Source organism: Patiria miniata, unplaced genomic scaffold (genome assembly GCF_015706575.1).
Source record: "Patiria miniata isolate m_02_andy unplaced genomic scaffold, ASM1570657v1 HiC_scaffold_13, whole genome shotgun sequence".
In the NCBI taxonomy this organism is placed as follows: Eukaryota; Metazoa; Echinodermata; class Asteroidea; order Valvatida; family Asterinidae; genus Patiria; species Patiria miniata.
The window spans coordinates 7,416,291-7,429,577 of NW_024037051.1; the positions used below are offsets into that span (position 1 = coordinate 7,416,291).

The window sequence follows — 13,287 nt, forward strand, 5'->3', positions numbered from 1 at the left end:
CCCACTATTTATCATGCCAATCATTGATGATTTATCATGTCAATCACACCAATCTACAACTGCAGGCATAATTGGCAAATATGAAATGCCTTAAAGTTTAATAATCTACATAAACCCAATCCACATGTTGGCCTGGGCGGGATTCGAACCCGGGTCACAGCGGATGGGATAGGGTTGATATGGGGGGGGGGGGGGATAGGGAGGACATATGTCCCCAATGTGTTGACCCGGGGTGGATGGGCCATATGATCATCCCCCCCCCCTCCCTCAGATTTTTGTGGTCAAAAACAAAAAGTCATGATTTTAACGCTATTTTCTATCTTTCGAACAGCCATAATGTATTAAACAGCACTGCAAAAACGGAGATCGAACGGCACAAAAGATGTAAATGCACCGTAAATTGACGAATTGTAAGCGCGCCAGTTTGCATAAGATGTACATTTGTATCGTAAACAGCGCCCTTAATGCAATGTGATGCCATGCCCTAACTGCCTTAAAACCATTTTAGGTAAATCCTATCAATAAACAGTGTGCAGCAGTTTTATTCATTTTCAAATTCTAACTCTTTGTGTCTTTTTCAATCATGACAAGGTTCGATCAATGTAGTTTTTACCCCTTGAGTTCTAGCCCTGTCTCAAAAATTTTACTTCATTTGATCACATTGGTAATTTTACGTACCTGGAGTCTCACAATCTTCCCCGGTGAAACTACCGGGGCAGACACACTTGTAGCTGGATTGGCCTGTGAAACATGTACCGCCATTTTGACACGGGTTGGAATTACACAAAACTAGAAGATGGGGGAAAAAGAAGAAAACCGGACTGGATTTCAATCGTCATTGTTGTGTGACCTACACATAATAATACCTGAGTCTTATATAGCGCACGTATCTACCAACAATAAGGTACTCAAGGCACTGGTAATTATGTCTATTTTAAGGTAAATAAAGTTTATGAAAAATATGAGACCCATTATGTAGCACCTTTATAAAGGGTATACAAGGTGCTGCGGTGCATATTGCAGCCAAGTGCCAGAAACACCAGGGCAAACCCCTTCTCTTAGCGATAAGTGTTACTGGGTTCTTTAATGTGCATTACACAACACACGGGACCTACGGCTTTACGTCCCATCCGAATGACGAAGCAATAATGGTAAAGTGCCTTGCTAGCACAAGGACCATTTTTCCATCACATTCAAACCAGACAACCGATCCCACAAGCTCGGTGGTCGAGTGGTAAGACGTCTGCACTAGAAAGCAGGAGGTTGTGGGTTCGAGTCCCACCCGAGTGATTTTTTTCCAACTTTCACCCTGTTCCTTCCTCAAGTTTTATACAAAATCTCATTTTTGTTTTCTAGTTGTATTTTTCTTCTTTTGTTTTCATTACCACTTACGTTTTGTCTCACAGTGCTGTCCAGTAAAGCCGGCTAAGCAAAGGCAGATGTACCCAGACTGTCCTGTATAACACGTCCCATTATTTTCACAAGGTTCCGAAGCACAATAACCTGCAATAACGAGATAAAAAAGTGTCAGTTGCAGCATGGAATTCCAGGAAATCATAGAGATGAGCAGACAAACAGTATACATGTATGTGAAGAGAATTATGCCGATGTGATTGGCAGTCAATTAAAAAATTATACCTAGCTTATTATTATTATCATTTTCTGGTAATGAAACAAAGAATTCCTTAAAAGGAATCCTTGGCACACCTGTACACTGCTTCACAGACTTTACCTCTCTAATATTGCACTTTCTCAGTCAGGCCTTTTGGTGGTTGCCTGATACTGATACTAATATGTACATTATACTTTTATGCCTGTTAGCTAGGCTCAGCTGGCGCATTGTATAGGCTGTTCAATTTGGCATTAGAAATATCTACAACTGAAGCTGGATAGAAGGGCTACAATCCAAAACAAACCATAGTCCAATTTCTTTTTGGGGCATTAGAAGAAACCAACAAATACTGGTGGATATATGTCTGCTGGGCTGCAGCCAGTTCTGCACTGGCTTGCATAAAATGAAATTGAAAGTAAGTGTATACAGAAATTACAATTTTAAGGCAAACCTGTCAAGCTATCTTCTATTTTAATCTTTAAGGAGTATGATCAGTAACTAAAAATGGGGTCCGCTCATTAGTCTGCCACCTCATAGGTCCAACGCCTCATCAGTCCAAAATTTCAGACTTATGAGGCGTCGGATTTATGAGACATAACATTTATTCATTGCACCTCATAGGTCCTACGCCTCATAGGTCCGACGCCTCATAAGTCCGGCCCCATAAAAACTTACGGACGGCAAGAGGTGGTACTGTTGCAGTCACTCTGTCACATTGTACACCAGCATAGCCACTGGGACACAGACAGAAGAAAGAATTGGAGGATATGCCCGTGTAGCACGTGGCCCCGTTGTGACAGGTGCTCGATGTACAGCTTGTTACACTACCAGGGTCTAAAGGAAAAAAACAGAAAGAATGATTTTATGATGACCAAGCTCACTCGCTCTTGGGTCATTTTATCAATTTGGGGTCCAAAGTGTGACATTTTTCCTGTTCCTGTCCCTGATACCTTGGTACTTTGTAATTTGCCACTCAAGAATGACTTTAAACAATTTATTATTTGTTTGTTTGCTATTCAATATCACTCTTGGAGGGCAACTACATTAAGGAGTGCATCATAAAATCACCTATGTCAGGTGTAACAGGGACAGGAAAAAAAGTGGACCCAAAACTTATAGAATGACCCTACTATCCATGAAGCAAAATGTGTATGGGGACGCAAGCATGGGCACACATTTGATTTGGGATTTCTAATGTTTACAAGAATTATCAAGTTTGAAGTATTATAAGATAAATTGGGGAACTAATTTCCGAAATGTGATATACGCCATTTTGTTCCCTTTTCGAATCCTGTTCTCTTCTAGGTGCCCAAAAGCAATTTCGACGGCTGTTATATACTTAAACACAACTTAAGAGCACAATAAGGCAAAAAATTAATGAAGTTTTACTGTGTTTTTCACAACCGTGCACAATTTTCCCTTTTTCAAATGAATATGTCGCTTTTTATGGAAATAAACTTTTCAATTGAACTCGTTTGCTATGTACATGTATTCCCTTCTCTTTAGATTGGCCAATGCATGTCTTATTTTATGCTATGGACTCCACAACAGAGATGTGAAAGAGACACCTAGATGATTGACACTTACAATGTGGAGTTAGTGCCAAATTCAGGCAGTGAGACAAAGGATTGTGCCATATGTACCGAACATTGAATCATCAACCGAATATTCAAATAGTATTTCTTAATAAGCCAGTTCGGTATTCCAACTGCACACGTGCACATCAAGATTTGCCGATTTTTCTTTCGGGATAAACATTTCATCGAATGCATGCAAAAGCATAGTGGGGTACCAGCAAAATTGAAGAGATCACCGTGTTCTGAAGTACAACATTTGCAAAAATCCTTTGGACAGCGAAGGTTGTTTTATGTTTCTTGTGTATCAAAACTTTTTTGAACGAAAGTTCCATCTCTTTTCCATTGCACGAAAAATTGCACAGAATGCAGATTTGGTTACCATGTCCCAAATAGCCTTGTTTTCCACTGTTATCCCGAAAAAATCTTCGAATCTTGCTGTGCACCAGACTTTTTTGGAATACCAAACTCGCTTATTTAATTATCTCAAAAAGATGATGAAAAACTTAATAAACTTGTGTGGTTTTATTGTTTGTAAACTGCCACACTTAAAAAGCCACTTTGTTAAAAGCCATTATTGCGCATGATTGAGAGCTAGCTCCCATGTTGAATATTAGAACATATCTTCTTTAAACTTGGTCAAATATTAGCCACAGCTACCTTTTCTTTATACTATTTTGATAAGCTCTTTGTCAATTTTTTGACAAGTTCGGCACACACAGAAATCCCAATCGGTGGCTAGAAATTTAGACTGGCGCATATGTAACTTGAACAGTACATTTCGAAATTGAATATTGATATTTGATCAAGACCAAGTTGGAATAATCCAATACTAAAGTATTCCAAAATGCACAGCACTATTGAGATGAACATTGTGCGAGGATATTAAGTGCTGTAATCTCAACACTAACCTGTAGTATTGGCGACGACTGTGTCCTCTGCTATTTCGCAGTTGGTCCCCCCGAAACCACTGGCACACTTGCAGTAGTAAGACCCATTGGGACCAGTGTAGCAGATTCCCCCATTGTAGCACGTGCTAGATGTGCAAGGAGTTGTGCTGTAATCAGCTTTGAATAAAAGGAAATAATCAAGACTGTAAAACCAAGAAAATTGTAAATATTTCAGTTATCATTCTTAAAGTCCACAAGGCAATTGTATTAATACATTTAGTCAAAGCCCGAATATCTTGAAGATGATTAACAAGTAATAATTAAATCAAACAAAATAAGACGGCCTAACTTCCTACCAGTTGTGCTGTAATCAGCTTTTAATAAAAGGAAACAATCAAGACTGTAAAACCAAGAAAATTGTAAATATTTCAGTTATCATTCTTAAAGTCCACAAGGCAATTATATGGATACATTTAGTCAAAGTCGAATAGCTTGAAGATGATTAACAAGTAATACTTATCTCAAACAAAATAAGACGGCCTAACTTCCTACCAGAACCTTTTTCAAAGGCGAAATGACAAAGTACAGAAAGGGACACACAACCATCCACCCATGCATGGCTGTGTGTCCCACACTTGTCTGTGTCTGTACCCCTGTCATTTTGCCTTTACCCCTGCCATTTTGCCTTTGACGAAGGCTCTGCTAGGATCGAAACATAGGCCGTATAATTTTGTTGATCTGAATATTTCAGGCAAATCCAGTCAGCAAGTAGTTGCAGCAGTTTTATTCATTTTCAAGTAAAAGTTGACTTTTATTTGCCAATTTCCTTTTTTCTGAGATAAAATTATGTTATCTTACAAGTTATAGAAGCAAAAAAAAATTATAGTAATTAGAAAACATTTTTGCGACTGATATTAATATCCATGAAATAAGCTTATACCTAAGTAAGTTAGGGAACAGTGTTGTATTTTTAGTTCAAGTCCATAGAAAATTCTCTTTTTCGAATACATCCATGTAAATGTGTTGAGAAGACAAAAGAAGGACACTCCAATAGCTATGTTACACCCCCAACTATATACCATTGGTCCCAAGTTAAGTTGGGACCATGCCAACGGAAGTTGGGATGGACCCTTGGGGTGTGACAATTGCGAGACCTCCTTCCATGGCGAAAGCATTGAGAAACCATTGTACAAAGCAACTATCCTGTGACATATTATCTCAACAACAGCTAGCACAATGCTTTTGGTCACTGACAGCTTGCCCACCTTGGTTTACAGAGTTAGCCTACCTTACTGCTTTTGAATGCACAACTTTCAGAAAGTGCCTTTTTTTGATACTTACTTTCATCTATATACGTCTCACAGTTTTGGCCGGTATATCTTGTGGGGCAAACACACAGATAGGAGCTTTCACCAGTGAAGCATGTGCCTCCATTCTCACATGGATCGGATGTACAATAGGTAGCTGCAATCAAAATGTACAAACACATAGCTATATATCAGTCTTACATAGTGATCATCCACAGGAAATACATTATATAGACCCATATTAGAGTTTAATACTAGCCCCAGGTCTAGCCTAGGGCCAGTCAACTGCACTCATGTCCTTATAGTACCAGGCCGACGTTACACGTCTGAAAAAAATGTACTGAAAAATAGTCTTTTTCAACGGCATTATTCAACCTGATATTCTGCACAAGGCTTCTCTATGATCACTGTCTAACCCTTTTTCTTGACTACTACCTGTACAGGAGTTTGTGTACCTCTTGTGAGACCCTGAGAGAGCGATGCTGACACTGACAGAAGTCCTTTTGTAAAAGAGTCAGACAAGTCGAAGGCTAGAGGTCAGACTTAAGGTAGCACACTCCTGTCAGCTCAGTAAGAGGTAACAATCATTCCATGGGCAGTTGGGATCGTCAGTCTTTTAGTATACTACCCATCCAGGTGAAGGAAAACACCGAACTACAACCTCTGTTCCCTTGTGGCCAACCCTCTTGAAGGAAAGGCTATGGGGAGTAAACCCAGATCGAAATCCTGAGTCGGAGAAGACCTGGTTTGTTCTCAGCACCTTCCTCCTGGCATCTCCTGTGACGCAACTGGCGCCAAGTAGTACTTGCGTCTGCCTTTTGCTTTGACCAATCGGCTGCGTGGAGAGGGGGATCTGAAGTATGGAAAACCTGCTGCATGGGAAACAACTGGTCCTCCACATAATTATCATGGCACTAGGACTGCGGGATGGCACAGCACGGGAAGCAAAAGTTATAAGCCTAGCTAAGTTAAGAGGTGCAACTTCTGCTGCTGCGTGACTTTAACACAGGAGTGGGTGCTAATAACTCCATGTCCCCCTGCCTTAGACAGTTTGGTGTTGGCAAGAGGAACAAAACAGGCACTGACTCCTTGAACTATATGCACGCTCCACAGGCATTGCCAATGCCTTCTTCCAGACCAAGCCCCGCCAGCACAAGGTGTCCTGGAGACATGGTTACAGCATTTTTTTTTAAGAAGGAGACCGTTTGGCTTTAAAAAAACGGTGGCATGATATTGTGTAAATGTAGCCGAGGAACAACTCCCTGGTTTTGGGGCTTCCATCCGAGGGCAGAATTGATAAAATTACGGTTGAAAATGCATAGGGCCCTATTTGACTGAGAAAGTGAAGGGATGCCATGGCTGCAAGCACGCTTGGGTCTTGGCCGAACGGTTTGACCACGTTCACTGCATGGCGGATTGGATGTTTCCCAAGGATGTCCTCTATGGCGAGCTCCGCTCTCGCAAAAGAGTAACTGGGCGCTCCCCCACCCCCACCCCCCCCCCCCCCGAGTCTCCGTTTTTGTGATGTCTGCAAATGAGACATGAAGGTGCTGGACATGGGCTTCGAGAGGTTTGGAAGAGATTGCCAGTGACCGCTGCAGATAGAGACAAGAGCACCACAGAGGAATGGAGAGAGGATAATCCAGGCTTTGGAAATTTCAGAGGCCAGACAAACTTGACGAAAGAACTCTGAGAGACACTTAATTGGAGATCTCCCGACAGATTTTGTCCGCTACGGTAGAAACTCCTGAGTGGGCTCACGTTGTACAGTCTCAATAGGGTTACATTTTTTCCCCACAAAAATTGCAACTCCCCAATTTCTCCTTTCAGTGAAATTTGCCTCTCACTTAATTGTGGTATTTCACGAAAGGACGAACATTAAACTTCAAGACGAAATTTAAGTGGAAATTGTTACCTAAGAGATAACTCGGGGAGTTGCTTGAATGCTTGGGTGTTTGTTTAGTAATTATATTGAGCCCGTATGCTGAGTATCGGGCAACAACAGGGCGGGAAAATAATAGTTTATTTCAGTACTGTACATACTGTACTGTGGGACCTGTGTATGGACTTCGGCTATGGACAAAATTAAAAGCTAGGGGCTATCAGGAGCACGTGGTCGTCGTGTTTCGCAGATCATGCACCTACATTATATGGGTGAAATTTGGAGTGTTCCTTACCCCCCCCCCCCAAACATTCCGATAACAGACAAGCTATTCGGCAGGTGCCCTCATCTATGAAGTTCCAAAAACGGAAAATCGCGTTACCTCATCAACTCCCAACGAACTGGTGCGACGGCTACGTCTCGTCATGGCGTCGCATTGTCGACAAGGTGTGAGAGGCGGCGCGACGGGTGGCATTTATGAGTGGTGCAGTGCGTAAAGTGCTCGCCTTTCCTCACTGCTATGGCCCGGGTTCGATTCCTGGCTCAGGTCGTAGTGAGTAGAGTTGTTCGTTAATTTTCTCCAATGCCACGAGGGTTTTCTCCGGTTTTCCTCCCTTCCCAAAACTCAACACTTTCGATATGGCTGTGCTCCCGGTCAGAAATGGGTCGTATGGCGGATATATTAAGGCGCTGTTACATGCCTCCTGCTAGTTCCTATCCTACCTCCATGCTTCGTCCTTCGCAATTCAGCTTTTGCTGCCAATAAGGACGATTAGCCCCCCCCCCCCCCCAGGTGTGAAGGACATCGCGTCGGCACGACGCGATGGGGGATAGGCTGTATCTATGGGGGATAGGCTGCATTTTTTCTTACAAGTTATAAATACAGTTAACATTTAACGCTGGTTTCTGTTTTACCGGTACTTACCGTAAGTTCGATGCGCGAGAGAGCTCGAAATAATGATGATCAAGAGTTGATTGTACTTCATTTTGTTCTGAAAGGAGAAGTTTAAAAACCAATAAAGCAGTTGAAATGGATTATTTTGTTGTATCTCACTAGGTTACACTGGTATAAAATATCGACGAGTCCTTTTTCTTATAAATAAATAATATAACCCTTGAAAGGTTGGCTTCAATTGGAAGGGGGAAAATTAGGGACTTGCGCTAAATTGGATGTTCACATAATATTAAAACCAATCAGAAACACCAATGCATGCGTTAAAACAATAATACAATAATCTATGAATAACTTTTGTATATAAAGGCCAATCCGGGCACGTGATCACAGAACACACACACGAGGCGCCGCTCAATGGCGAAAGCTATTGTAGAATTATTTGAAAAATAGCTAGCACAATGCTTTCGCCATTGAAGGGGGCCATCGTGATAGAAATGATAGCGTGCCCAGATTGGTATATACCTCCAGTGCCCGCCAACGACAAACATACCCACAGTTGATGAAATCATATGGAACAAAGGATTTGGGTTTTTAAAGTTACGGAATTTTAAACACAAACACTGTTTTAAAGTTCTGTCCACGGATCACAAAAAAGTAAGTATTCTTTCAGCAAAACGAAAACAATTCACGTGATCCCTATGTGAATTGTTTTCGTTTTGCTGAAAGAACGCTTACCTTTTTAGGTGATCCGTGCATGGACAGAACCGTAACAGTGGTTGTTTATAATCTCGTAACTTTAAAGGTACATGAGTGATTTGAATGATTCTTGTAAAGCTTATTAATGGGGCTTTCATATCCTAGATTTTGAAAGTGCTACATGCAGAACTTCACACACAAAAATGGTCCTGCCATTTGTGTTTCTTTTTTTTATTAACCCTTCTGCAGAATTAACCCTTCTGCAGAATTCTTTACGTCATAGTTATCACGATTTAAAGCTATAGTCCATCATTTGCAGCCATCCGAAAAGTAACTGGCGTAATTACTGTTGAAAAACAAACTTGGTTGAAAGATAGTAAGGGAACTAAACTCCCTGTGAAATTATTCTTTCTGGGAAGCTGTCATTTTGAAGTAATCAACGAAAGAAGGCATTTCCAACGGTGATTCTTAAGAAGCACCGTAGGAAAATTTAAATTAGTAGTTCGTTTTGTTATTCAGCGCAGCGCGCACAAGTATTGGAACGACGCACACGCGCGCGCGGTTGTTATAATTCGTCGGATCAGTGCGCGAAGCCGCGTATAGCTGCAATTCAAAACAATTCAAAACATGATTCAGTAACTTTTGATTTGAAATTGAGATCTTAGAATGCTGCTTTTCTCGGAATGTACAGCTGAAGCTTAGCTGAAACTTCATCAGGTTAGTTGCTCAGAATCCTTCATTAGATTTTGAACACTTTTGTTGCTTCAAACGAACAAAATGCACTAATTACAAATGATGGACTATACCTTTAAGACGAAAAGCCCCGTCATGCATATATCTCGTTTAACAAACTTATATGTACATAGCCAATTCCTGAATTAAAGTGCATATTTAGCCAGATTTCACGTTTTATCAATAATATTGTTTACTTGGGTTATTTCAACATATTACGAAGGTATATAGTTGTGCGAGCTTTCGTACTCTACTATTTCTATTATCATTTCTTGATAATGCGTTTCGAGCCCAAAATGGGCGCATTCTCTCGAAAGTACCCCTTTACAGTGAACGTTTGTGACAGATGGTGTTCACGTTTATACATGGCGGAAAGTCATATTTATAACGCTGCTCTTTTATGCCAAATCAATAAACGCATTATTCGATGTGAAATGCACAAATTAAAATCTGAATAGGAACAATTTGATATTAATAATGTAATTCCATGTATCATTGGAATTTAAGCAACAGGAGTACACAACTTTCACTTGTCGTTCGCCACTTATCATATTCCCGATGTGAATAATTCACTTTTCAAAGCACATAAAAAAGACTTAAGTTTCCTTCAGCATTGCGGACTGCAGTGACGCGACGATGACTGTTCAAATGCCGAGAGGATAAACCCACGCCCAGTTCCACCTAAAACTACAATCGATTTTGAAAGTTGCATGCTGTACGTGTTCACTTTTAAATCCGAGAAAACAAATAAGAAAACAAGAAAAAACTATGTATGCCTCACTTTTTTTTTAATATGTGGCGATAATAATATGCACAAACAACGTGAAGAATTGATCACGACATCATTACGGAAATAGAAGCAGGTGCACAGGATTTTATTCAAATAACGGAACGATGATTCATTTTTTACTGGTCGCTTCTGCATTGGTAACTGAAGGGTGTGTACTATAATATATCGTTATTATGGGAAGAACATAATTGCTTCAGTGCGGGTATTTGGTTTGGGACTAATTCGTTAAATTTATTTCAGATTTGTTGAATTTAAATTATAAATGTTGCGTATATACATGTATACTTTGATGTCAATTGCGTATACAATGTACGCTTTGATGTCAATTGCGTATACATGTATACTTTGATGTCAATCAATGTTTACGTAGATGTCAATTGCGTATACATGCACTTTGATGTCTATTGCCTATACAATGTATACTTTGATGTCAATTGCTTATACAAGTACATGTATAGTTTGATTTCAATTGCGTATACAGTGTATACTTTGATGTCAATCTTGTATACATGTATACTTTGATGTCAATCAATGTATACGTAGATGTCAATTGCGTGTACATGCACTTTGATGTCGATTGCCTATACAATGTATACTTTGATGTCAATTGCTTATACAAGTACATGTATAGTTTGATGTCAATTGCGTATAGGGGCCTACAGTGTATACTTTGATGTCAATTGTGTATACAGTGTATACTTTGATGTCAATCTTGTATACATATATACTTTGATGTCAATTGCGCACACAGTTATACTTTGATGTCAATTGTGTATAAAATGCTTGTTTTGATTTGATATTGTAATTTCTTCTCATTGTCTTCTCTAAGTTGGTGGTGTGATGTTTCCCCTGAGATGCTTTACCGACCATGAGATACAGATACAGATACCAAAACAGCAAACGAACGTAATCTATTCAATATAAATACTTTTGTGTGTCACGAACTATAAAAAAGGACTACAGATAATTTATTTTGAAAGATTTATTATAAGGCACTTTGCGTAATTTGTTTTTCCCCGTTACGTCTTTGTTTAATGTTAGGCTTACATAGTCCGGTCGTTCTACCGGCGACGAAATTCGCACTTAATAACATTTTATCTGTTCCAACCATCGCTTAATTTTTTGTTTGAACCTGATAAAATTTAGTTTTCGATTTCTTATGTGTAACATAAGTGGTATTTTAAGTAATTTCTTAGTTTATTCAATTGTATATCACGTGTTTAATTCAGCTATGATTGCTATTCGCGATATAATTTGTGCCTTCCATATAATTGCATTAAATTGAAATCATTTCTTCTCGAAACGACAAAATGACTGAGTTTAAAAATGGAAAATAACCTACATAAGAGCAGAATATGGCATAGAGGCAAAATTCGTGTGCAGATAATTTCAGTAATGTATAAGTCGATAATACTTAAGGTTTGCATGGTGGGAAGGCACCACTGGCAGTTTCCTGAGGACGAATAGATGCTGTTCGAAACGTCGAGTTACCAAACTGGTTCTTTTTTTTCTTCAGAACCACAGAATCACACACGAGACTTGATTACTTTATCATGTTTGTCTTATTGGGAAAATGTTAGGAGTGACTCCCACTTTTGATCCGCCCTTGAAAGTTACCATAATGTAGTGTTTCATAATTATAATTTTACTTGAATAAAAACCTTACCTGTAGTAGTGTACTGTGTATTGGTAGCTGCGTACTGCCTTGTGCCTCGGTTAAACGTTGACGGATTCAAGCCTATATCGTACAGTTTTCTCTAATGTCCTTCTGTATTATCAGACCAGCTGACGGTTATATTCCATTGGCTTCTAAATTCCAAATAATCCCTGAAATCGTCTGGTAAATTCTTCTATCACTGCAATCCACCAATGGTCCACATATGAGTCATTTCACCATTACAATGTATATACTGATTACGTACAATGTATACAACAAACACACAGTGCGATCTCACATCACAATGCATTGGTATGCGCAGTGATATTGGCCCCTCACCTGACACAGGTGGGTGAGTTCCAAAGCCGAAATATTCCGTCCGTGTTTTGCATGACAATAGGGGCAGCAGCTGGCTTTGAAGAAGGCAACAAAGGGGTGTACTTTCCATTTATGGACTGAGTGGGTGAAGGTGGATGACGTCACCGTGCGGAGGTTATCCCACAATGAGTCGCAGGGACCGTTATGGCTGAGTCAACGTAAACATCTCATGAATGTTGTCCCAAATAAAGAAGGAAAACAAGACCATATTTTCCTGTACACTTTCAGCACTTTTCAAAGAAGACGATCTTTATTGTTTTGCGACAGGTTATGACTTGAAACAAAAATGTAAATCACACAATTCCGTACATTTTTTAATGCAATATAATGATGAACCTCATAAAAACGCTCGTCATAACTTTTCTTTTTCTATCAAAATCACATACAAGAAATATCTACGTTTTAGGTTTTTTTGTTGGGAATACGTGAACGAACGCCAAAGAAGAATGGCAGACGACCAATACAATCCTTATTTTGCTTTAAAAAAATCATATTAATACTTGGGTGAAGCTTTTGAATATTTAATCTAACGTTTATTGTGATTTAAACAAGATTTATGTTTGATTCAAAAATTGAATTTAAACAATGTATACGACAACATCTATGTCAGCCATTATTCGGTTCTGTTTAAAGGTCAGATTGGTAAAGAAAGTTCGTTTTTTCTTTCTTAAAGTTTGTGTTTAAAGCCATGGTACCGTTTGAAAGAAAACCAACACTGAAGGTGTTTTCAAGGTGGTAACGTGCATAAGCAACGGAATCCAGTATTCCAGTTACAAGACCACAAAAAAAAACTGTGCACACTGTTTTCCTGTTCCCTCTTAAAATATCATATAGTATCCACAAGGCTGAAACTTCAACGTGTTTAATAGTTGTC

General features: G+C 39.5%; 1 protein-coding gene across 4 annotated transcripts in view; it reads right to left on the bottom strand.

The window, feature by feature from the left end:
* LOC119721174 (fibropellin-1-like) overlaps nucleotides 1-12,367 on the bottom strand; it is a 50,044-nt gene extending 37,677 nt beyond the window's left edge. For 3 of the 4 annotated variants that reach the window (XM_038191071.1, XM_038191073.1, XM_038191070.1), the window contains exons 1-7: nucleotides 12,045-12,367; nucleotides 8,191-8,257; nucleotides 5,418-5,540; nucleotides 4,098-4,253; nucleotides 2,288-2,446; nucleotides 1,393-1,503; nucleotides 679-789 (exon numbers count right to left, since the gene is read on the bottom strand). In XM_038191071.1, coding sequence (XP_038046999.1) covers nucleotides 679-789; nucleotides 1,393-1,503; nucleotides 2,288-2,446; nucleotides 4,098-4,253; nucleotides 5,418-5,540; nucleotides 8,191-8,251 — 721 coding nt within the window. In that variant the 5' untranslated portion in view covers nucleotides 8,252-8,257; nucleotides 12,045-12,367. The remainder of the gene's footprint in view (nucleotides 1-678; nucleotides 790-1,392; nucleotides 1,504-2,287; nucleotides 2,447-4,097; nucleotides 4,254-5,417; nucleotides 5,541-8,190; nucleotides 8,258-12,044) is intronic. The other variant, XM_038191072.1, reaches the window with a different exon arrangement.
* Nucleotides 12,368-13,287: the final 920 nt, after the last annotated feature.